The sequence below is a fragment of the Somniosus microcephalus genome, chromosome 10, assembly GCF_052327205.1.
Source record: "Somniosus microcephalus isolate GS21.2 chromosome 10, FLI_Smic_1.0, whole genome shotgun sequence".
Lineage (NCBI taxonomy): Eukaryota > Metazoa > Chordata > Chondrichthyes > Squaliformes > Somniosidae > Somniosus > Somniosus microcephalus.
In genome coordinates this window covers 144,740,052-144,766,838 of record NC_140996.1, presented here as the reverse complement: position 1 = coordinate 144,766,838, position 26,787 = coordinate 144,740,052, and the positions used below count along the sequence as shown (strand labels likewise).

The following is a 26,787-nucleotide window of genomic DNA, read 5'->3' as shown; positions in this document are numbered from 1 at the left end:
AATTTTCTTGTAATAAAGGCCAACATCCCATTTGCTTTCCTAATTGCTCGCTGTACCTGCATGTTAACTTTCAGTGATTCGTGTACAAGGACACCCCGGTCCCTCTGAACACCAACATTTCCCAATCTCTCACCATTTAAAAAATACTCTGCTTTCCTATTTTTCCTACCAAAGTGGATAACTTCACATTTCTCCACATTATATCCCATTTGCCATGTTCTTGCCCACTCACTTAGCCTGTCTATATCTCCTTGAAGCCTCCTTGCATCCTTCTCACAACTTACATTCCCACCCAGCTTTGTATCATCAGCAAACTTGGATATATTACATTTGGTCCTCTCATCCAAATCACTGATGTAGATTGTGAATAGCTGAGGCCTAAGCACTGATCTTTGCGGTACCCCACTAGTTACAGCCTGCCAACCCGAAAATGACCCGTTTATTCCTACACTCTATTTTTTGTCCGTTAACCAATCCTCAATCCATGCTAGTATATTACCCCCAATCCCATGAGCCCTAATTTTGTTTAATAACCTCTTGTGTGGCACCTTATCGAATGTCTTCTGAAAATCCAAATACACCACATCCACTGGTTCCCCCTCATCTATTCTGCTAGTTACAACCTCAAAAAACTAACAGATTTGTGAAACACGATTTCCCTTTCATAAATACGTGTTGACTCTGCCCAACCCTGTTATTATTTTCTAAGTGCCCTGTTACCATGTTCTCAATACAGGAAACTTTGTTATATCCGGCACCGACGGGACCGAGCTGTTGCCGATCTATCAAAACTGCTGGACATACAAAGTTAATGTTGAAGCATACAGAGGTTTTCATCTCCGTATCTGACAACAAACACTGTTGCTTAGCAACAGCTTGTAAACAGTCAGCCCGTACCTTGGAAGCGTCTCTGTAGCTTAGCAACAGCTTCAGAGAGACTTTCCAGAGCCCGACTGTTGAAAACAAAGCCACGAGAAGAAAAAAAACCTAACAAAACGGCTCCTGATTTCTGCCGGTAGATCGAGGTTTCCGGACATACAACCTCTGGATAAACCAAAGTTTCCTGTAATAGATTCTAGCATTTTCCCTAATACGGATGTCAGGCTAACTGGTCTGTAGTTCCCCATTTTCTCTCTCCCTCCTTTCTTAAATAGTGGGGTTACATTTGCTACCTTCCAATCCACAGGAACCGTTCCAGAATCTATGGAATTTTGGAAAGCCACCTCTTTCAAAACCCTAAGATGTAGGCCATCAGGTTCAGGGGATTTATCGGCTTTCAGTCCCATTAATTTCTCCAGTACAATATTTTTACTAATACTGATTTCTTTCAGTTCCTCATACTCTCTAGAGCCTTGGTTCTCCACGATTTCCAGGGCTTTTTTTTTTTAAGTCTTCACAAAGTATTTGTTTAATTTCTCTGCCATTTCCTTATTCCCCATTATAATTTCTCCTGTAATTCAGCCTGTAAGGGACCCACATTTACTTTTGCTAATCTTTTCCTTTTTACATACCTATAGAAGCTTTTACAGTTTGTTTTTATGTCTCTCGCTAGTTTACTCTCATTCTATTTTCCCTTTCTTTATCAATTTCTTGGTCCTCCTTTGCTGAATTCTAAAATCCTCCCAATCCTCAGGCTTACTAATCTTTCTGGCAACATTATAAGCCTCTTCCTTTGATCTAATACTATCTTTAACTTCTCTATTTAGCCACGGTTGGACCACTTTTCCTGTGGGGTTTTTGTGCCTTAACTGAATATATATTTGTTGTAAGCTGTGTATTAATTCTTTAAATGCTAGCCATTGCTTTTCTACCTTCATACCTTTTAATGTAGTTTCCCAATCTACTGCAGCTAACTCGCTGGGTTAGTTATATGTTGCACAGCCAAATGAACCATCAGTTGAGCTACATTTGTTTTATTTAATATGCATTTGGTCACCTTTAAGATGCACAGAATAAAATATAAAATATATCAAGCCTGTGAGACAACAATTTGCCACAATTATCCCATTCAAATTACTTCAGAGAGCTACAGTTGGATTTTGACAGGTGCTGAGAGTAAACAATGCCACCTTATGGTCATATAGTTTACATATTACAGAAGTAATTTCAGTTAACTATACATGCAAACTGTTTTGGATAAACAAATCCAGCTTATATTGATAAGTGAACTGGGTCAAGAGAAGGTTTGGTTAATAAATCTCTCAGTTGTATTGTACTAAGTTACCCAACAGTGCACTGGGAAATGTAATCTTGGAACAGTTTCGGATATAAAATGCTGATTTCAGTAGATTTAAACGATCTATCTCCGTTAATAAGAAAGTAATTTTAATAGTACTGTTGATCATTACATAATGTTGAAACAATACTTGATGAAAGTAAAAATACATTATTTGGGCCTGCGTCATGTAATAGTCCTCACTGCCTATTGCATCCTATCCATTCCTTCCTCGGCTGTTAACACCGGCTGAACTTCAGGTTCCATTTCTCTCTCACTCTCCTCGCCAGATATCAGTGTTATGTCCTGCATGAACTCCAACTCAAATTGTCCCCGTTTAAAAATCCTTCATGACCTCACCCATCCCTGCCTCTGTAACCTCCTTCAGCCCCATTCACTGTCTGCTCGGTTGACTCCGGCCTCCTTTGCATTCCCCCTCCCTCTACTTCACCTTTGGTGGTACAGTCGTCAGTTATTTTGGTCTCACATTCTGGAATGCACTCGCTAAACCTTTTCACCTTGTTTCTTATCCTCCCTCCTTCAAAAGCCTCTTCAAATCCTACATTTTTGACAATGTTTTGCATCACTTCCCCCAATTCTTGTCCTACTCTGCCAGACATCCATTTCTTTCGCTGAAGCATCTTGGTACACTTTATTATATGTAGCTGTTGTTGCCACAATTTTAAATCTTAGACCAAAAACTCACATTAACAGAAATAATGCTTCCACTACTCTTGCTTGGAATGAAATACTGCTGTAATTTGCTTTATGTAGAATCTGCACCCTTATTTTACACATAGAATAAATCCAATTGGTATAAAAGGACCACGGTGTAAGTAAACCTATACTAACAAAGCATGAAATGAAAAATTAAGTGTTAAATAGTATAACAAACTCGTAATATCTGAACAGATATGTTAATACAGTTCATTTAAGCATAATTTGATGCAATTACCATTTATGCTACTACAATAAGGCCCACAACTACACTATACAAAATGAACATCACTAATCTGAGCATGGCCTTGCTGAAAGGAAAAGATGAGAGAGAAAAAAGTGAATTTCTCTTACTACCCAAGGTATTTACTAATTGAGAACAAAGATTACCAAACCTGAAGTAATCTACAAAACCATGGTGAAGGTGCTCAGGCAGTTAGTCTCTTGTTATATAAAAACAGGATGCATCGTGGGAATGTTTCTCCAGCATTTATCAGAAATGAGTACAATAACTACTGCCACAAAATGTTTGAATTTTCAGTTTCACTTCATTTAAATGCTTTTTATTTTGACATTGTTTCAAATTACAATGATTCCTCAGATTCCTCATTTCTGAATACAAATCACAACAGAAATATCCATTTTGTATGCCAATGTTTAAGAACTAATTAAAATACTACACGGTTCAAGAAAATACTGTCAATTAGGCAAGTTTGCAAGGTTCAATATTTCTTGAAATAAAAAAAAATTGTTTAGCGTAAAACATGATTTATTCCTCTAAGGTTACTATAAAAAGCAAGAGTGAGAAAACCTTGGAAACGGAATAACATCTTTAATGTTCTCAATACCCAAGATACACTGCAAATATCGCTCGAATCCCAATCCAAATCCTCCATGTGGCACTGATCCAAACTGACGAAGTTCCTCATACCTACAAGAGATGAGTTAATTTAAAAAGCAGAAGCAGTACGTACATTCTGCGATCTAACTGCAGTGTGTCAATTACAGTTCAGAGTTGGATGCAATAGGGACATATCCAGTTTGTCAAGAAATCTGCTTGGTGAGGTTATGGCTTGATCAAAGATTTTTAAATTAAATTACACTTATGCATTTATTTTTGAAGTACATTTTGCAGCATTCATTGTACAATATTGTCTTACTATTCACATAAAAGTATCTTGTACAGAAAGCTACTGATGTGCACCATACATAGACAATTTATTTATTTAGTTGGGCCGTGAAAATACAAACTAGAGAAAGTGAATTAAGGTCACCTATTTATGGGCTGTGCTTGCATCAATGCAACATGGTGCGGGTTAAGGATTTATATGCTTGTTTGAATCTGGTCTAATCTATTCCTTTTATAATAGCGTGCAAGCAACTGTAGATACTAGTGAAGTTAGACTACTACAAACAAGGATTTAATGTAGAGCAAGACCACTATGAAAATGATTCTCTACATAGTACATTAGCCCATTGGCCACACAAATTACTATCATAACCCATGGAGATATCAAATTAATGAGAGTGGATTAAGCACTTATCGCAGAGCTACACGCAGAAAACCATCTTGAGAGGGTGGAGTAAAATAGATGAAATAAAGAAAAGAAAGAAACAGACACCGAGCCACTCAATGATGCGATAGTGGAATTAAGTGATCTTAATGATGGATAACATGTGTGGGTTGAAGCTCAGATGGACAGGACACCAAGGTTTAATGTGGTCAGCCTGAGCAAATGGCTACGGAGGGAGAAGGACGCAGTGGCCAGGGTGTGGAGCTTTGCCAGGGCTGAAAATGAAAGCAAAAGTGCCTGAGCAAAGGATCCATTAACAATGTCAGCTAGCATGGGGGCCAGAAAGGGTAGCTCAATGGTCGAGACTTCAGTGGGAATGGGATTGAGGGAGTAAGAGGCCGCTTTCTTGGAAGAGATAAGCTTGGAGAATGTAGGGAGGGAGATGGGAGAGAAACTGCAAAGTGAAGGAGGATCAAAGCTAAAGTAGATGCAAAACTGGGGGAGAAGAGGAGGTAGTGTAGAGGTAGCTGGTCAGATAGTCTCAATCTTGAGATGAAGAACTTCATGAACTTGTCACATTTGGTATTGGAGATGAGAGTGGAGGAAAGGGGTGCGAGGAGGATTTTTGTCATGGAGAAAAGGTGCCTTTGACCGAAAGGTTAGCTTTGCCCCCCATGATATAGGAGGAAGATTTCACGGAGAAGAGGACGATTTCACGAAGAGCAAGGCATGGTGATGCTTCGCATGATTGAGCCAAATCTGGCAATGAATGACTGGACCAGTTATTCTCTAGGTGCACTTGAATTTTCAGCCCTCTGGCTTAAAGGAGCAGAGATAGGGACTGTGCTGGGATTGGAGGAGTGGGGGGTGGGTGGAAATGACAAAAAATGGGATGGGAACTGGCAAGTCATTTTATGGGAATGAGAATATCAAAGGCAGAGGCAAGGGAGCAATTGAATAGGTTCACGGTGTCAGAGGTGTTGGAACAGATGAGGGGGTTTGGAGTTTGAGACCAAGTTAGTGAAGGAGCTAAGCTTTTTTCATTCGGCAGGTGGGTGAAGGGAGTGGGTTGGAGGGTGGTAGGAGGATGAAGATGAGGCTTATTGGCGATTGAGACCTCGGGAGTAGAGTGAAGTCAATTTCAGGATTTCAGACAAAGTACTGTCATAACAGAAAGCCTGCAATAAAGAAAAGCATAGGGATAATAACCACTCTCAAGGATCAGATCCTTAGAACTACAAATTATAATTTTATGAGTATTAATTTAAAACTGTAATTCCTTACCATTGGTAAGTGTCTTTAAGACCATGCCTGCAACAGAATAATATCAGTTAGATTATTAGTTACTATATAGGGGTAAATCTTTTGCCCTTTAACTTCAATAAATTGCAAAAAGCTTTTCTAGTCTTTCACAAAAACTTGAAGATGTAACTAAGATTTTTTCCTCTTCTCCATTTTAGGTGCCCTGTGCTGACAGCAAGAGATAAATGACCTCTTCCACATCGGACAGTGCCAATCTATAACCAGATTTTCCTTCCCCTTCGGTGAGTAACCAATCCACCAGTGCCCACCCCCTCACCCCTTCCACAATTTACCTGACTAAAATCTAAAGATCAATGTAAATCACACGAGCTAAATCTGAGTGCCACAACAGTTGAAGCTATTGCAGCCTATTACAGTATTAGCAACATCACTATTTACTTTTAATAAAGGCACATACTGTATACTAGTCCTTCTATTTGAAATATAGTCTGCAGTGAGTGGAAATGTTTGCAACTTTTTTTTCCCTTTTATCTGCTCTATGCACAAATTAATATTGGAAATATTGAAAAAAGAAAAAGTATTAAAAATGTAGATCTGGTTAAAGACCAAAGTGACCGATTGTGGCAAAAGTTGGCATGCTCTATGTGGCACTGTTTCTAATCAGTATGCAAAAAGACCAGCTATGGGGAAATCAGTTCTGATTGGTAAATGCATGCCACCAGTTTCCCCTTCTGGCTGTCAATGGAGCATGTACACTTTACAGGAAACTTTCGATTAACCGGCCTCTAAATAACCGGAATGTCGGTTAACCAGCAAAATTCAGGAGTCGGTTTCAGCTAACTTTTATAACTTTTATTACTTGCACAGCAACAAATTGAGGAAGGCAAGGGTTTGGCTGCAGCTGTTGCTAAGCTACAGAGACGCTTGCAACTTGTGGACTTTGTTGGTGCAACAGGGTTTGTTGCTTCATACGGAGCTCTAAAGTCCGTATCTTTCACTATAGCATTCGGTTATCCGGAATTGTTGCTGAACCGGCAGCACGTTGGTCCCGTCCGTGCCGGATACTGAAAGTTTCCTGTACTTCAGCTTGAATTAAAAGATCATCATCTGGAATCTGCCGAAGAGTTCTTTACCCAAGGATCATGCTCGAAAGAAGGCAGTTATAGGAGACATAAATGGGAGAGAAAATAATTCCACGCACAGTTACAATCTCCTTAATGCAGGTTTATGTAGATGTTGAAAATAAAATGACCTCAAAAGGAGTGAACTGTAGGAAATTAATGCACTTGTCAGAAAGATTTTACCTGTAGTTATCTTGACCAGCTACATCTCAATGTAAAGCTCAGTATGGAAAAATAAAGCAGGCAATAACATACTGCATCTCCTTAGACACCACCAGATCACAAATGTAGTTGCAAGATAATTTTTGGAATTATTGATTATTGCTTATAGTGAATTTCTGATGCGCCAAAATAGAACAGGAATTCAAATATTGCGTTAATCCATACAAGATTAACTTATGGCTAAAGATCTCAATTTTTGAAAATAATTTGACAATGGTTGACAATCACTATCTGTCCTCTGAAGCAGTGTCAAAAATCTGATAATAGAATCATGGAATATACAGTAATCATGGAGAAACTGGACTTTAGGTTAATAAAAAAAGTATTCAATTACACATGGGCTGACGGGGAGAAGCACCTGAGCGTCAATGAATGGAGTATGGAGGAACTAAACTTTATACCCTGAATTTTTCAATTGGCATAATTTTAATGCTGGCGGAATGGTGGTAACCCACAACTATACAGCAAAGCTGATTAGAAAATCCAAACCTGTTAAAATAAGAAAAATGACTTGTTTAGATGTTGCAGTGTTTTTATTCTTCCACCTTCTACTGTCCCCAAGGATCGTGCTGATTAATGATTTTTGCATGGCTTCATGGGCAGCAATTGCCCACTCATGTGTCACCCAAGTGAACATGTTGAGTTTTAACAAATTAATGTCAAAACCATTTCTGATCCCATGACCAAATAACACTTGGACAGGGGAATTCTCGCGGATTTCTCTCTTCCCTGGCCTATTGGTGCTGAATCAAATTGCAACAGACTTACAACCAGTTCAGTTGAGAGTCAGCCATAGACTGGAGATTGAATCTGTGACCTTCCTCTGTATGGCTCAGTACTGCACCAGGTGATGTATTTATCCAGACATCAGGGAAGCTTAAAGCTTGCAATGTTCTAAACTAATGGCCTGCTTCTGATCAGATATTTTTAGGGAGATGTATGGGTATGAGCATAATTTAATGGGGAAATACAGTCGAGCAGAAGTCAATTTAATAAGAAAAAATATATATTAATTACAAGAATCTGACCAGTTTTAAAAAAGAGTTTTTTTTGTTTTTTTTAAACTCTCCCTTCTAAAATGTCCACGACCTCCAACAGGGAACATCCATGAGTCCCAGAGGAACTCTATTGAGAGACTAGGTTCACTGCTTCAAAAAGACCCAACAACTTTTCTGGAGCTTATCGGGATCCTGGGATACCATGCTATAGTCTGGGACATCTGCAATCCCAGCTGTGAAGGTAACATATATAAATTACTATGGACGTATTTGACCGGAGAAACACTCACGGTAATGAAAAGTACTGAAACTTGCAACAGTAATCATTTAATTTCAAATAATTTTAATAGCACTCTAGATCAATACAGCTTTTACTTTTAATTAATAATGAATACTTTTTTTTAAATACAGATCAGGTTCATCAAAGCCTAGAAAGAGAGCTTATTGTGGATCCTCTGAAAGGGGTGGAATTGCGGCAGGTATGGAATCATTGCCCTCTACCTGGACCACTCAGTGACTCCATTCCGAATGCCAGGGATGGGGTCATTTAAATATGCAGGACAGGCAACCTATGCTTGTAGTGATACAACGAGCATTGGTTCAGACTTCAATCACCCTTCCAACTTATTCTTTGCTTCAATTGCCACCTAGGGCAGAGCACTCCACAGCCTCACAACCTTTTGTAAAAAAAAGTCTCTCTTGCTCTCTGGTCTAAATCAATTACATTTTATATTATGTAAGAAGTCACACAACACCAGGTTATAGTCCAACAGCTCTATTTGAAATCACAAGCTTTTTATATTATATCGGTGTTCCAATTATAGACCCCTTAACCACTGGAAACAGTCTGTTTTTATCTACTCTGACCCAGCCTTTTGTAATTTTAAACACCTCTATCAAATCACCCCATCATCTCCCCTATTCAAACAAAATCAGCCCCAATGTTCTGTCCATCTTTATATTTGAACTTTTGCATATCAGGCAGCATCCTAATAAATATGGAGTGTTTCCTCAACGTCATTCCGAAAGTGTGAAGCCCAAAACTTTACGCAGTAATCTAACTGTGGTCTTTCTAAAGTTTTATATAGATTCACCATTACATCTTGACTTTTATATTCTATACCTCTTGCCATAAAACCCAGCCTTTCATTTGCTTTTTAAAAATGGCTTTATCCACTTGAGGTGCTGCTTTTAACATCTTATGGACCTGACCACCACCCACTGAAATCCCTCTGCTATTTCACTTCATCTAGCTTTCGTCCAAAGTAGAAATACTCTTCTTTTAAAACCAAAATGTACCACCTCACACTGACTGACATTGAATTCCATCTGCCACTTTTCATTCCACCATCTTATCAACATCCCCTCACTGCTTCTTTTGGCCCTCAGAATTATTTACGATGCCTATTTTAATCAAAGCTGCAAACAGACTAGTCAGATGCATGAGATTGGTAATGTTCTGGAGGAATTCATGGGAATTTTTCCACAGTTGGCCCATGGCAGGCCGAGTGGACCCGATGCCTCCGAGACCACTACTGTTTTATCACCTTGCACCAGCAGAATCACTACTTTCACTATCATAATTAAAGGTCTGTTTGGTGCAGATTTATTTTATTTGTTACTTTTTCAATAGACAGAATTCTAAGATACAAGAGGATATTGAACAAACATGAAGGCAATCAGGAATTTCTGTCTCACATGCCAGAAATTTCTCATGTAAATAAAATAAAACGAACCTTTCAACATTCTACTTTGAAGAGCTCAGATGGTTTCATTGCTCCACAGATGCTGTTTGGAGAGGATTCTGTTTAAACTGCATTACTGAAACGATCATGGTGGTTACCACTCTCGAAGATTCAATAACTATTCACCTCTCCACTGGGATGATAATGCTCCTTTAAATTGGGTATGGTAAGGGCTGAAAGGGTAGTATGTGCAAAGAAAATTCTGTACTGAAAGTACGACTTTACCATTCATAATTATATAGTCAAAATAAGGACATTGTGGATTCTTGCAACCAATCTACATGATGCATCAGTGGTCTGACCAGTGAATGCAGAGTACAATACATTAATCATAGTTATAACTGATTCACACCCCAGATTCACTGCTTTGATGCTTCAGTGCTCTTCATTAATATGTCTTAAGCAATTCTTCAAAAATATTACTTGTGTGTGAAAGGTAACTCAAAGCTGGATATCAGATATCTATTCTGACACTAAAATACTCAACAGGAAGACAGAGTTAAGATGCTGCCTTGCCTGCTGAGTATTTCCAGCATTTTCTGTTGTTATTTCAGATTTCCAGCATCCGCAGTATTTTGCTATTGCAATAATATCTATGTTGATTTCAGCTAGCCAACAGAACCTAAATCAGTATTGTTGACTCAGATTTATCATTAATAGCCATCAAATTTAAGAGCTAGAGGAGAATGCTACTATATTCAAATTCACATGGTTAAAAAAAAAAACTGGTCGACATGAGGTATGTCAATGCTGGGAAATGATACGCTTTTCTATTTTAGACAATCATGGCTGCATAAAATAGTCTTGCATTAGGTACAGCAAAAGTCAGATGTAGGGTAAAGTTCCACTCGTTTCCTAACAATGTAAAATCAATCTACTGCATCACTGATTTTTTTCCTCCATTTCACACAACAGCCATCTTGATAACTGTCTGAATACGAGCACTCTGCATCAAATTATTCATCAGTTTTTTGCCACAAGCACGTGCCCACTAGAAACTAGGATGAAATTTCCAAATTCATTGCATGTAGTACCTGCCGAGAGGAAATTTTCATCACATTTATCTGAGTTGATTCAAATACAGGCCTGAAATGAAAATGCAGCGAACTCACTATAGCACCCAATGCCCCTTGATTGCACATTTGAACCCACAGTAGTTGACATTACAAATTGCTACGTGTGTGTGCAGAGTCAGGTGATACATCTGGGGTAAGGGACGGCGGGGAAAAAGGTGGGGTAGCGGGGGGAGAAGAGGGGTTATTGGCCCTTCACATGCCTTAACATATGGAATAGCTTCTTCTCCTGTAAAATTAAATGGAGCATAATTGCCACAGGTCTTGAAGAAATCCATTGGTGAGCTAATTTATACTTCACATCCAGACAGGAACAGTTAAAAAATAGAAATCTGATATGTTTATATCTTGGGATCTTACACATTCCTACATTTTCACTTTTTTTTAAGCTGTTACTCAACAGTATTCTACTGTAATACTGCAGATTTACATATTAGTCCCGTCACATTTGAATTAAAAAATCCTGTCTTATGTTCCAGTCAGCAAACTCGAGTATAAGAACATAAGAGGAGCAGGAGTAGGCCATTTGGCCCCTCGAGCCTGCTCCGCCATTCAATATCATGGCTGATCTTGTACCTCAATTCCACTTTTCTGCACTATCCCCATATCCCTTGATTCCCTTAATATCCAAAAATCTATCGATCTCTGACTTGAATATACTCAATGATTGAGCCTCCACAGCCCTCTGGGGTAGAAAATTCCACAGGTTCATCACCCTGAGTGAAGAAATTTCTTCTCATCTCAGTCCTAAATGGCCGACCCCTTATTCTGAGACTCTGACCCCTGGTTCTAGACTCCCCAGACAGGGGAAACATCCTCCCTGTCGAGCCCTGTAAGAATTTTGTATGTTTCAATGAGACCACCTCTCATTCTTCTAAACTTGAGAATATAGGCCTAGTCTACTCAATCACTCCTCATAGGACAATCCCCACATCCCAGGAATCAGTCTGGCGAACCTTTGTTGCACTCCCTCTATGGCAAGTATATTCTTCCTTAGGTGAGGAGACCAAAACTGTACACAATACTCCAGGTGTGATCTCACCAAGGCCCTATATAATTGCAGTAAGACATCTTGGCCTAGAAATTCAGTTAGGGGCGCCCAGCTGGCTAGCGCCCAAAAGTTAGCGCTGGGCGCGGAGCCATTTGCGACCGTCAGATATTCGGCTTCTGCGCCCCAACCCGGAACCGGGCGCTATTCCAGGGTGTGCCCGCCTCCGCTTGGGGCGCTGAAACTGAATTTCAGCGCTCTTGGCGCCGCTGCGGAGCGGCAGGCTGCGGTACTGCAGGCCTCCTCCTTCTCTTAAGGGGGAGCTGCCTGCAACGGGGAGATCGCCGCTGGAGAGTGCCGGCAAATGAGCCCGGCACCTCGGAGAAGTGCCGGGTTCGCGGAAAGCAGCTGGCAATGCCGCGGGGGGGGGGGGGGGGTGGAGGAGGCCGGGGAAGGAGGTGCGGGCAGGCGGCCGCCGAAAAAGCGGCTGGCCGCACCTCCACCTTAAAGCACCCCACTAAGGCTAGAGTACAGCCCCGTTTTCTGGTCGCTGTTTGCGGCCGCAACTAAATATGGGGATCGGGCCGGTTTCGGGGCGGAACCGGGGCACTGCGCACACCGATGACGTCATCGGTGCCGGCGCAGCGCTAACGGCTACCGCCGCCAATACCGCTGCGCTGAATATCAGCGCAAAATCATTTTTGTCGCAGAAGCCCTCTTTAGGCGGTAACTGGCCGCAAAGCTGGCAGCGCCTTAATGAATTTCTAGGCCCTTTACTCTTATACTCAAATCTTCTTGTAATAAAGGCCAACATACATTTGATTTCCTAATTGCTTGCTGTACCTGCATGTTAACTTTCAGTGATTCGTGTACAAGGGCACCCAAGTCCCTCTGAACACCAACATTTCCCAATCTCTCACCATTTAAAAAATACTCTGCTTTTCTATTTTTCCTACCAAAGTGGATAACTTCACATTTCTCCACATTATATTCCATTTGCCATGTTCTTGCCCACTCACTTAGCTTATCTATATCCCCTGGAAGCCTCTTTGCATCCTCAAGAGCATGGTTGGTCACTGTTTTTTCCTTACGCAACACATTAAGTATCTTAAATGAATCAATGTACATGACTGAGTCACAGCTAAACCTACAATATTATCCAACAAAACCATTTGTGACAAATGTATTCATGGTTTTTTTTTGCATATATACGAAAGCAAATTGCTTTGGCATTTACACTTACTGTTTTAGACGGGATTGTAGTAGATCAAGTCGCTCCTCCCTTAAGCTGCCACCGTATAGTTCTCCTATTCCAGGCACCAGAAGATCCACTGCTGCCACCTAGCAGACAGTACCACAGAATGCTGAAGTTATGCACAGTATATCAAACTAAAGCAAATTTCCATTTTTTATTCTTGTCTGAAGAGGGTTAATATAATTTGTTTGTGCCTTACAAATACTTTCTGCCAGGCTGTCATCAGAATAGAGCATCATAGGGCACAGGTATTACTTATTACAGGTAGTTGGTCTCAAAACTTATGAAGTTACTCATATTTTAAAAATTTAAACTACAGTAGAAAATAAAATGCCTTGCTCTACTAGCTTCAGGAGACACCAGTTGACAATACCTGCCTCTCTTTTCCTCGCATTGAACTAAGGACCTGTTATCAATGCTACAAATTATCTAGATCATGGGATTGTAACCACACTCCGCTCCGAGCACATGTAAACAAACAAGAGGACAGCAAAGAAATCTGTAACAAAAGCAAAATACTGCAGATGCTGGAAATCCGAAATAAAAACAGAAAATGCTGGAAACACTCAGGTCAGGCAACATCTGTAGAGAGAGAAACAGAGTTAACATTTCAGGTCGTTGACCCTTCGTCAGAACTGGAAAAAGCTAGAGATGTAACAGATTTTTAAGCAAGTGTAAGGGGCAGGGAAAGGGGGGAGGGGAGGAAAGAACAAAAGGGAAGGTCTGCGATAGGATGGAAGGCAGGAGAGATTAAAAGACAAAAGGGATGATGGTGCAAGGCAAAAGTAGGTGGTAATGGGACAAGTTAAGAAACAAAAGATGATTCTTGATGAGGTGTAAATGGCAATGGCAGAATCATCAACAGCTGCCATGTGAGAAAAAAAAAAAAAAAAAATAGGGGCAGAGGTTATAGTCTGAAATTGTTGAACTCGATGTCGAGTCCAGAAGTATGTAAAGTGCCTAATCGAAAGATGAGGTGCTGTTCCTCGAGCTTACGTTGAGCATCGTCGGAACAGTGTAAGAGGCCGAGGACAGAGAGGTCAGAGTGGGAGTGGAGCGGAGAATTAAAAAGTGACAGGCGACCGGAAGCTCGGGGTCACGCTTACGGACTGAACGGAAGTGTTCCGCAAAGCAGTCACCCAATCTGCGTTTGGTCTCCCCAATGTAGAGGAGACCGCATCGTGAGCAGCGAATACAGTATACAAAATTGCAAGAAGTACAAGTAAATCGCTGTTTCACCTGCAAGGAGTGTTTGGGGCCCTGGACTGTGGGAAGGGAGGAGGTTAAAGGGCAGGTGTTGCATCTCCTGCGCTTGCACGGGAAGGTGCCGTGGAAAGGGGAAAGAGTGTTGGGGGTGATTGAGGAGTGGACCAGGGTGTTGCGGGGGGAGCGGTCCCTTCGGAATGCTGAAAGGGGAGGGGAGGGGAGGGGAAGATGTGTTTGGTGGTGGGATCACTCTGGAGGTGGCGGAAATGGTGGAGGATGATCCGTTGAATGTGGAGGCTGGTGGGGTGAAAGGTGAGGACAAGGGGAACCCTATTGTGGTTCTGGGAGGGAGGGGAAGGGGTGAGAGCGGAAGTGCGGGAAATAGAATGGGCATGGTCAAGGGCTGTGTCAACCATGGTAGAGGGGAATCCTCGGTTGAGGAAAAAGGAAGACACATTGGAAGTACTAGTATGGAAGGTGGCATCGTCAGAGCAGGTGCAGCGGAGACGGAGAAACTGGGAGAATGGAAGAGAGTCCTTACAGGAAGCGGGGTCGGAGGAAGTGTATTCCAGGTGCTGTGGGAGTCAGTGAGCTTATAGTGAATGTTTGGCAATAGCCTATCCCTCAGAAATGGAGATAGAGATGTCGAGGAAGGGAAGGGAAGAGTCAGAGATGGACCATGTGAAGGTGAGAGAAGGGTGGAAATGGGAAGCAAAGTGAATGAAATTTTCTAGTTCAGGGTGAGAGCAGGAAACGGCACCGATACAATCATCAAGGTACCGGAAAAGGAGGTGAGGGAGGGGACCTGAGTATGACTGGAACAAAGAATGTTCCACATATCCCACGAAAAGGTAGGCATAGCTTGGACCCATGTGGGTTCCCATAGCAACGCCTTTAATTTGGAGGAAGTGAGTGGAGTCAAAGGAGAAGTTGTTCAATGTGGGAACAAGTTCAGCCAGGCGGATGAGGCTGGTGGTGGATGGAAACTAGTTGGGCCTCTGTTCAAGGAAGAAACAGAGCACCCTCAGGCCATCCTGGTGGGGGATGGAGGTGTAGAGAGATTGTACGTCCATAGTGAAAAGGAGACGGTTGGGGCCAGGAAACTGGAAACTGTTAAAGTGGCGGAGGGTGTCGGAAGAGTCGTGGATGTAGGTGGGAAAAGACTGGACAAGGGGAGAAAAAGTAGCGTCGAGATAGGAAGAGTTAAGTTCCGCGGGGCAAGAACAGGCTGAAACAGGGCAGTCCTGTTTGTGGGTCTTGGGAAGGAAGCAGAAGCGGGCTGTGCGGGGTTGGGGAGCCATGAGGTTGGCGGCCGTGGAGGGAAGATCTCCAGAGGAGATGAGGTCAGTGACAGTCTTGGAAATGATGGCTTGATGTTCTATAAGTTCTATTTCAGAAGTAACTTGTTTCATAGAAATGGATTGTGTCACAAAAGACAAGTCAGTCTCATTAGCAGTTAATAGCACCAAGTATTCTGCTGACATCACAAACCTATATAGATTCAACAAAAATGTAAGCTGGAGGCAGACGAAAAGTAATGGATTCTGGTAAGGAATATCTACATCATTATAGCAGTGCTCAGCATTAACTTAGCTTGTCTAGCAAATTCTGTTCTGCCCAAACCATTACTGGAAACTTTGTGATATCTGGCACCGACGGGACCGGTGTGTTGCCGATCTATCAAAACTGCCGGACATACAAAGTTAATGTTGAAGCATACGGAGGTTTTCATCTCCGTATCTGACAACAAACACTGTTGCTTAGCAACAGCTTCTAAAGAGTCGGCTGCAGCTGCAAGCGTCTCTAGCTGAAGCTGTTGCTATAGCTACAGACCTTGCAGTGACTGACTGGGGAAAAAAAAGAACGAGAACTAAAAAAAACTTATAGAAAACGGCTCCTGATTTTTGCCGTTAGATCGAGTATTCCGGACATACAACCTCCGGATAAACCAAAGTTTCCTGTATTTCTCAATCTTAAACTACCAGTTGTGTTACTAACATTGAAATAAACAAGTTTCACATTTGGGGGAGCAAAAGAGATATTTTAGAAGGCAATGCATCCAAGATGATGCAATCTGTTTTCAACTTCTAGGTTAATATTCAGTATTCCACTTGGTGCTCAATGGAACAGTTATAATACAGTACTCTGTATGTGTGTCAACAGTAATGTAATACGACCATTGTAAGCTGTCCTAGCTATGCCTACCTTTTCGTGGGATATGTGTTTCATTTTATTTTGGGCATTTTGAGAATTTGTTTATCAAATTTAAACTTGCACATTGTCTTTTATATTATTATAATTAATGTGGAATGTGTTTTCTTTATTTACTTAATGGTCTACAAAAATACTTCTAACAGAAATTTTAAATGACAATTTTTCACTGGATATCAAAAGCTATTCAAAAATATGTATCATTTCTATAAGGATTGTTTTTACAAGGTGAAAATTGAAGGGAGATAGGACATACGCTTGTATCATAACGCCGTTTGTAGCAGTGTGATACAATCAGTTTTTGTTGCTTCTCAAATAACATTTTCCATTCTCTAAGATTTTTACTTTACTTTAATCATAGTTACAGGCAACATTTTGTTTAAACGAAAGACTAAGAGCTAAATTCGGTCAGAATCTGGAGGATTAGTAGATTTTAAAATATCATATCTCCTATCACCAGAGATGAGTTAATGGGTTTATGTTAAATACAATAATGCTCAACACATAAATCATACAATTTCTGCTTACTGTATGCTGAGGTCCATCCTGATTATCTCTGGCATAAAAGGGCTTGATGTCATAAGGATAATTAATTACAAAAACAGGGATTTTGCCGCAGTGTTCCACCAGATAATTCTCGTGCTCAGTCTGTAGGTCACAGCCCCACTGTAAAAGATAACAGTCAATATTTACTTCGCCACTAATGTGCAGTACCAAGATCTACAGAAATAATAATATGATGTATGCAGATGCATAGAGCTGTTATATACATTCATTCGATAACACAAATATTTATTAAATACCAATTAATTTCCAACTTAGTTTAAGTACAGTACAGTACTACATAAAGATGATTAAGAGTTGTTTTTTAAAAAAAAAAAAGAAATACTACTTAATAAAATCATATCCCCTGACATCAATTGTTTTATACTTTATATACAAACAACGATGACAATGTTTTTCTGTTTTAAAACAACACTGACCAGCTTTGCCCAGCTTAATGGAGAACATTGTAAGGTTACTGGCACTGCACAGTGTATTATCCATTATCAACATTCAGACTTGGGCTGACAAGTGGCAAGTAACATTCGCACCACACAAGTGCCAGGCAATGACCATCTCCAACAAGCGAGACTCTAACCATCTCCCCTTGACATTCAATGGCATTACCATCGCTGAATCCCCCACTATCAACATCCTGGGGGTTACCATTGATCAGAAACTGAACTGGACCAGCCATATAAATACTGTGGCTACAAGAGCAGGCCAGAGGCTGGGAATTCTGCGGCGAGTGTCTCACCTCCTGACTCCCCAAAGCCTTTCCACCATCTACAAGGCACAAGTCAGGAGTGTGATGGAATACTCGCCACTTGCCTGGATGAGTGCAGCTCCAACAACACTCAAGAAGCTCGACACCATTCAGAATAAAGCAGCCCGCTTGATTGGCACTCCATCCACCACCTTCAACATTCACTCCCTCCACCACCGGCGCACTGTGGCTGCAGTGTGTACCATCTACAAGATGCACTGCAGCAACTCGCCAAAGCTCCTTCAACAGCACCTTCCAAACCCGCGACCTCTACCACTTAGAAGGACAAGGGCAGCAGACGCATGGGAACATCACCACCTACAAGTTCCCCTCCAAGCCACACACCATCCTGACTTGGAACTGTATCGCCGATCCTTCACTGTCGCTGGGCCAAAATCCTGGAACTCCCTTCCTAACAGCATTGTGGGTGTACCTACACCATATGGACTGCAGCGGTTCAAGAAGGCGGCTCACCACCATCTTCTCAAGGGCAATTAGGGATGGGCACTAAATGCAGGCCTAGCCAAGGACGCGCACATCCCATCAATGAATAAAAAAAAAAAAAAAAAAAAATCATATGTTTTTCCGATAATACAGGAGACTTTGGTTTATCCGGAGGTTGTATGTCCGGAAACCTCGATCTACCGGCAGAAATCAGGAGCCGTTTTGTTAGGTTTTTTTCCTTCTCCTGGCTTTTTTTTCCCCCCCAACAGTCAGGCTCTGGGAAGTCTCTCTGAAGCTGTTGCTAAGCTACAGAGACGCTTCCAAGGTACGGGCCGACTGTTTAGAAGCTGTTGCTAAGCAACAGTGTTTGTTGTCAGATACGGAGATGAAAACCTCCGTATGCTTCAACATTAATGCTGGTATGTCCGGAAGTTTTGATAGATCGGCAACAGCTCGGTCCCATCGGTGCCGGATATAACAAAGTTTCCTGTAAGTGGAATTGAGTCAGATTTAAGTGATTAAAGGTTAGACAACACTGGCAACTGTGCTGACTGCTTTTAATCAGACTACAGGTGTTTACTGGCATGTACGCTATTGACAAAGTTAGGATCTGGTTACTGAGATTTTTTTTAAATTGTATGCACGTTATTTTGAACAAGCATAATAACATAGATGGATATAATTGTGTGTTGAAATAAAGGGAGAAAAACCTGAAAATTGTTCAAGTCACAAAATTCCAGAAACTGGGGAAATGCTAACAAATATCTATTGGCCCAGAAATTCGGGTCTCAACGCGTGAGTACGCATGGGGTACTCACGCGTAGGCCCAACAAAAGTGCCGGTTTCGTGCATGCATTGCGCATGCGCAGGAAACCGGCACTTCCGTTCCCCCGAAAGAAGGGGTTAAGAGGTGGAATGCATGCGCCGGAGAGGCTGCGCGTGCGCATTGAACGTACGTTTTTTTTCCAGGTTTCTCCGGGAAGGTAAGTCTCCAGAAGTTAGACACGTAAAAAGCAGTCGCAAGGCCTGCTTTTAACAAGGTAAGTGGTGAATTAATTAAAATTAAAACAGTTTTTCCACAGGTTTATTATTTTTAAATACTTTAAAGAAAGGCAAGTTTATTTTTAGCCCTTAGAAAATGTAATTAATTTTTTCAAAAATTTAAATTATTGTTTAAAATAGTTATTTCATGTAATTTATAGTTATTTTAAAAATGTGATTTAAAAAGAAATGTATTTGAAGTTTTAGTGATGTTTTGGGGCTTATAGTATTTATAGGTCCTGTCAAACTTATGAATGAAGCATTCCCTGCTATCATTGGCTCTCCATGGCCCACGTGATCCCAGGGGACACATCGAACTAACTGCGCCCCTGGGATACACAAGCACTGCGCGCCGGCAGTTGGAGGAGGCCCAGGATCGCAATTCCACGGGGATCCACAGCTCAATGGCCGGCGCGCAAGGTAAGTGCAGGTCGGAGGCTTGCACCCGCGCGTGGGAAGTCTCCGACCCGAATTTCTGGGCCATTATATTTTTTAATCCAGTCACGCACGGTACTTCAGAATTCGCTCTTCTATAAAACAAAGACTGTAGAAATTACTGCTCCTGGCTCCATTTTAGATTGCATCTGCATTGAAACTGATGGATTAAAATGACTGTTTCTGGTTCTAAATAAGAGTCTGTCAGTAGAAGATAACTAAACTGATGCATCTGTTTTAGCAGCCTACTGTTCTAGATTACATACTGAAGAAATACTTCAGGTGGAAATATACTTCACCATAGACTACATTTTTCAATCCCTACAGGATTCATAGTGAGAATACAAATCTGGGCAATGTATTCCCAAGAATACCTGAATACCACAATCTCCTGTGCTTATAGAAACTCGAAGCACATCCAACAAAATTGTTCAATAGTCACTTTGTTACAGCATTCATATATTGCCCACCTCAGAATCTGGATATGAAAATAAAGGGAAAGAATAGAGCTAAAGGGAAGTGAGAGAAACAAAGTGAAATAGTCTGAGGAAGAAAGAGAAATACTGGAGAACAAAAACAAAAGCAAAAGGTTAGAAGAGCAAACAAGACAGAGATACTGAGCAGAGAAGAAAGCTAAATGTGAGCAGTAAGCTTCATATACTTAGATAACTAAAATGTATGCATGAGTGACAAAGACAAATATAGAAAGTTAATTTTCTTTTCCCAATGCATTTGCAGAAAATATACAAGAAAAAACGTGTGAGCTATAGCAAGTGTAATTACTGTCAAAAATGACCTGTCACTATACTGAATGAATCTAGGGAAGTAAAATGATGCTTTTTGAACAAGTGAGTTCCTATTTAAAAACTAGATTTGACAGAACAGCGTGTAAAGGGTTTATACAAGAGCATAAAAATGACTAGCTCAAAGCTGGATATTAAAGGATTATGGGTCAATAAATTTAGCAGCTACACTAGAAAAGCAATCCAATTAAAATGGCTAAATGTTAGATGTCCAACAGCACTATTGCAATCTCACCAAATGCATCTATATTCAGGCCATGTTCTTTACCTTTGGTTCAAATTTGAAGGTTTCCATACTTCTTTGCAAAATGTCAATTGCTTCAGTATAGGAAAGCCTAAAAATGATATTTGCATTACAATTACTTTGAACAAGATTTTATAACATGGGCCAAACATTCAGATTAACCACAATCATCACACCTGGAGGCCAACGGGCCCCTTTAATTTCCTATTTTAACATTATTTGTACATTTTCTTCTGGTAATCTTTACACAACCAGAAATTATGCCTCTGTTATCAAAAGTGAAAAACAAAAAACAAAAGTGTTACACAAAAAAGGAAAAGCTCCACATGTAGAATTGAAAAAATCCAAACCTTCTGCATGTCTCTACAAAAACAGTAAAAATCAAGCCAGAGAACATTAAAGCAAAAACATATACTTAAAAAAAAGTAAAGTAATTCACTTACACTTGAAATGGATTTTTGAGCATCTGTTCCAACCTTCCCTACAAATAAAAAGGCCAAAGTTAATCACTAATCTCTTTACAGAAAGGTGCTCAGCAGCCCAGCACTTTCTACAAAAAGTTTTAAGTTCCTTGCCAGCTCAGGGATTTTTACTGAACGAGACAGGTCATTATCAACATCTTTTGTCATTTAATCATTCCTGCCCTCCACCTTATCATTGACCTACCCTTTTGTTCTTTCCCTGTCCCCACCCGCCTTTTCCCTGTTTCTGTGTTTGCTTAAAAGCTGTTCATCTTTAGCATCTTCTAGTTCTGATGAAAGCTCACTGACCTGAAACGTTAACTGTTTCTCTCTCCACAGATGCTGCCTGACCTGCTGAGTATTTCCAGCATTTGCTGCTTTTATTTCAGATTTCCAGCATCTGCGGTAATTTGCTTTTTGGAAACAATCTTTTCTGGTGTCACTTTACAATTCTTATTATACTAGCTCAGAAACTAAAAAGCTTCACCTACACAAATGTATCAAAATGCAAGCATAAAAGTTCACTCTTTACACCCTTTTGGAATGTGGTATTGAAATTCACCCTTTTGGAATGTGGTATTGAAATTCACAATCACTTTTCATATGTCAATCAAAAGGATGCTGCAACTTTCTGGGGTGGAAAGGATAAACCCTTACAATACTAACAAAAAGGAACCAAAACTGCAGATGATGGAAATTTGCAACAAATACAGAAAATGTTGGTAGCACTCAGCAAGTCAGACAGCATCTGTGGAGACAACAGATAAAAGAACATGATAGCAAAATACTGTGGATACTGGAAATCCGAAACAACAGAAAATGCTGGAAAAACTCAGCAGGCCAGACAACACCCATGGAGAGAGAAAGAGAGTCAACGTTTCAGGTCGAAGACCCTTTTGGGTGTGAATCCTTCATCAAAACTGTCATGTTTGCAAGGATTTTGGAATTCTGGTATTTTTCTTTATATAAATTTCACAATTCTAGGAACTTTGTACAAAAGCCGATAGAAACACTGAAGTACAAATGTTATGGTTTATAAATTCTACATAATTTTTGCATTTCTATAAACCGCTTGGTGCAGAAAAAGTCTTTGAACTGCAAGATCTGAGACGGAATGTGCAAACCTTTTGTCCTGGGGCTACATATTTGTGGAAGAGTTCAACATCATCCGGGTGTTTTGAAAGAATATGTGAAGTTGCTGTCTTGAAGAGATTCTCCATCACCTGGAGAAAGAAAATGACCCTGTCAAGGCCACTGGCAGAAGAATGGACATTGTGGTATATCTGAAATGAAGTCTTAAGTCAATCAACATAACAAGTCTAAATACAAAATGTCAAATAGGCACCACATGTTTCTAGTATAATCTATAAATACTGGATCTACAGGCTTTCAGAATGGACTTGGTAGCTCCACAGTATTAAACACTGCTGTATAAATATTTTCTCCACCTCAAGAATGAAGTTATCTGGTGGGCCCAGTAGTTTGGTGTACCAATGTACTATACAATATAGATACTACACTAGTATAGGATAGATTAGGAAGGAAAAGGAAAAGAAAGCCCCAGAGAAGAATTATTCTTAAACATTGGGACAAACTGAGTGGAAGTGAAAAAGTGTGGCAAATCATTCTGAACTGCTCTTACACAGCTCCAAGTGCTTCGCAGATGAACGTGGTTCCACTCTCAGCTAGTGAGCGCTCATACACTAAAAACAAAACCCTCTACCTTTTATTGGTGTTCCTTTGGAGGAAATGGCATTATGGTCTTTTTTTGGCACTCCCCATTGACTGTACAATCATGATTAGAAAGTTACTGCATGGGAATCTATGTTCCGTCACTCAGCACAGTCCACTGGAATACAATGGGAAGTATTCAAAGAAGCATTTGGTACAATAATAGGTCAGTACATACCCTAAAAGGCAAAAGCTCCAATCGTGTAGTTAAGTGACCATGGTCAACAAATGAGGTATCAAACTAAAGGCAAAGGCTTACACAAATGCAAGTAAAAGTCAAAATCCAGCAGACTGGGAGTGCTATAAAAAGCAACAAAGGGAAACAAAGTATTAAGAGGTCCAAAAAGGGAATATGCAACTTGCAGGGGCTATCAAAGGTAACAGTAAATGTTTTTAGAAACATTAAGAAAAGGAGAATAGCAAGGGGAATCCCCTTTAAAGACACAAGTAATACTGTAATCAACAATAAGGAAAATAGCAGACGAGTTAAATGAGTATTTTGTATTCGTCTTCAGCAGTACAAAGGAAACTATAAATAAATCTAGGAGGAACATTGGATTTAGTACAAGTAAAAAAAGTAATGGAGAAAATAATGAGACTTAAGGTAGGCAAACCTCCAGGACCTTATGGGAGCGGAATAAGATCACCTAACCAAAATGATATGAAGTTCTTAAAGGGTAGTGAGCCTAGGTGATATTTTTTCCTTTCATGGCATGATAGCAATAGCTGTTTGAATATGGAGGCTGGATGAATGAGAAAGCATCTGAGTTTTATAAGTAAATATGAATTAAACTTTTCTAAGTAAATATAAATTCAATTATGTAGCATGTAGCTTTAAAAGAAAAGGTGTAGTGACTTTCCAAGCACAGAAGTAGTTGCCAGCAGCAATCAACAGCTTTTAAACATTCGAAGTCCACAACGATACCATTTTGTTGAGACCTGAAGGGCCTTGCTATACGTTTGTATGAATATTTATGCTAATACATCATCTGAAAGACTTAATTATTTGAAATAACTGCAGCACAGTCCACTGGAATACAATGGGAAGTAAAGTCAGATAACGGCAAAGTCAGAAATTCTTTTTAAATTATAAAATAGTACATGTGGATTATATTAGTTACCAAACAAGAAGCAACAATGAAGCGTTCCAAGTCATAAAATTATAACCAATTTTAATACTTAAATAAATATTATAAGGATATCTGTGATTCTAGATATTATACAAGTTAAAAAAGTCTATGCAAGACTTCAATAATCTGAATACATTCTGGAAGAAAAAAACATGGAATGGGAGCATACATTTAATGGGAAGACACTGAATAAACAAAGACAACTCAGGAGTTCAAATACATAATCCCCAGAAAGTGTAAGTGCAGGCAGGCAAAGTCATGAAGAAAGTAGGTTTTATAAATTAGGGTACAAAAGTAATGTAGTCATGATAAATTTATACAAAACATTGATTAGTCCACATTTAGAATGCTGTGTCCAGTTTTGAGCACCCCATTGTAGAAAATATATTCAAATCAGAGCACGTATGGCATATATTCACCAGAACGATGCCAGGGAAAACATGGTTATGAAGAGAAAGTATTAGAGCAGAGACTAAGAGGAGATTTAATAGAAGTTTTTAAAATGATAAAGAATTTTGATAAAATGAACAGGGAGACTGTTTCCTCAGGAGTTGATGACGAGAGGGCATCAATTTAAAATTGGCATCAAGACAGTAAGAAGAAAGGTTAGGAGAAATTTCTTTACGTAGATATTTGATGGAGCATGGAATGCTTTGCCACAGTGAATGGTTGTTGCAGAGATCACTGCATCTTAAGGGGAAAAAAATTGGAAAATATTTGAAGCAGAGGAAGATACAAGATTGTAGGGAGAGAACAGGACATTTGACTTAGTTTTTGGATTACTCTATCAAAGAGCGTAGATACAATGGCTTTCTGCTCTGTAAAATGTTATCATTTTACAAAGCTATTGTAAGTTTTTTTAGATTTAAACAAATGTTATTCTTCAGAGAATGTGTCAAGAGTTTTCAAATCTTGGATAATTAAAATGTTAGAATTTATAATTAGTTTCAAGTCTCCCTGGCAACATGAGTTAAGTACCTTAAACAAAGCGACTTTCAAAATCCCGACATAAAATAGCTTAGCAGTTTGAGGGAAAAAAGCTGCAAACCTGAGACCCTTAATTACTTAGAATGAACATGGTCGATTCACGGAGGGGGGGGGGGGGGGGGGGGGAATCTATACTGTTGATGCACATGATCAATTTGTTGTACTAATATTAATACAGTAATATTACGGTAAGAATTGCCTACAACGTGCTCTAACAGCTGAGAAACTGGCACACTGTTAAGCAAATTGGAAAGAGTTACTTTGATAACTTAATGCAGGACACAAAACTGAATTTTTTCTCAATCTTTATGAAACCACAAAGTTGCAAGGGCTTTCCCAATAAGGATGAATATCTGAATAGTTCACAATAATCTTTCTTCAAAAGCTCCATTTATAGAAATGTTACATGAAAAGCAGGAGGAGTGTTAGATGGCTCTGTTCAAGCAACACTGATTTTAACCATTTGAGCTCTAATCAGGGTATCACAGTTAAATAACAGAAAACGCTGGAAAAACTCAGCAGGCCAGGCAACATCCGTGGAGAGAGGGGATGAAAGAGACATTAAGAGATATTCAAGGTGAGATCTCTTAATGTCTCTTCTTTCATCCCCTCCATTTCCCAGCCCCCAAACTGCCTTTTAATCTTTTAATTTCCTGCCTTTTTTTCCCCTCAGTTCTGTAGAAGGGTTTCGACCCGAAACGTTGACTCTGTTTCTCTCTCCACGGATGTTGCCTGGCCTGCTGAGTTTTTTCCAGCGTTTTTCTGTTGTTATTCGGATTTCCAGCATCTGCAGTATTTTGCTATCGTATCAGTTAAATGTCTGATGTACTCAATTTTGAGAAAAGCAAGCCATCATGATTGTGCAACTGGCAAATGACGGTTAGGCTGCGCGAATTACAAATGGAGCACGGAGTATGCAAAAAAAGAGTGTGGGTGAATAAATTGAGAGTTTTTAAACAGATCACTAAAGTAATTTAGGGAATTTTTAAGAAAAGCATATTAAGTAACTGATCCAACAATCTAGCTTTACAGTAATGGGCAAAACAATTGGCATTTCCCTTTATATTGATCATAATGAAACTAGATACTTTTGTAGCTAGTGACGTAAAATCAAAAAATAGATTTTTAACATTTCAACCAGGAAATAGTGGTTTCAGCTTTACTTTGAACAATTGGACAATTAGTTTGGTAGTTAACCCAAAAGCAAGGATTGTAAAACCATCTTTGCATATTATGTCACGTACAAAAGCTATGAATAGATGGTCACAAAAAAGGGATCATGACACTAATTGCTGCTGCTGCAAGGTAGGGATTGTACGAGAGAAAAACTTGTTAATTTATAAAATACTAGCTGGGGAGCCCCGCGTTGCGAGGGCAATTTTGGGGCGCGAGGGCAATTTTGGGGTGTTTGGTCTCCCTGCCCCTGTGTGTCCCCCCTCTCCCTGTCATGTCCTCTCCCTGTCCTATCCCTCCCCTCCCCTCCCTCCCTCCCCCCTCTCCCTCCCTCCCTCCCCCTCTCTCCCCTCCCGTCTCCCTCTCCCCCCCCTCCCTCCTCTCCCCCCTCCCCTGTCTCCCTCTCCTCCCTCCCCTGTCTCCCTCCCCTCCCCTCCCCTCCCTCCTGTCTCCCTCTCCTCCCCTCCCCGGTCTCCCTCTCCCCCCTCCCTCTCCCCCCTC

The 26,787-nt window shown here is 40.3% G+C and overlaps 1 protein-coding gene across 5 annotated transcripts in view; it reads right to left on the bottom strand.

The window, feature by feature from the left end:
- nars2 (asparaginyl-tRNA synthetase 2, mitochondrial) overlaps positions 1–26,787 on the bottom strand; it is a 147,119-nt gene that overhangs the window by 49,018 nt on the left and 71,314 nt on the right. For 4 of the 5 annotated variants that reach the window (XM_085998903.1, XM_085998904.1, XM_085998906.1 and 1 more), the window contains 7 exons: positions 22,390–22,488; positions 21,248–21,285; positions 20,829–20,895; positions 17,057–17,194; positions 13,100–13,197; positions 5,731–5,757; positions 3,480–3,863 (listed from right to left, as the gene is read on the bottom strand). In XM_085998903.1, the coding sequence (XP_085855029.1) occupies positions 3,719–3,863; positions 5,731–5,757; positions 13,100–13,197; positions 17,057–17,194; positions 20,829–20,895; positions 21,248–21,285; positions 22,390–22,488 (612 nt within the window). In that variant the 3' untranslated portion in view covers positions 3,480–3,718. Of the gene's footprint in view, positions 1–3,479; positions 3,864–5,730; positions 5,758–13,099; positions 13,198–17,056; positions 17,195–20,828; positions 20,896–21,247; positions 21,286–22,389; positions 22,489–26,787 lie in introns of those variants that run through there. The other variant, XM_085998905.1, reaches the window with a different exon arrangement.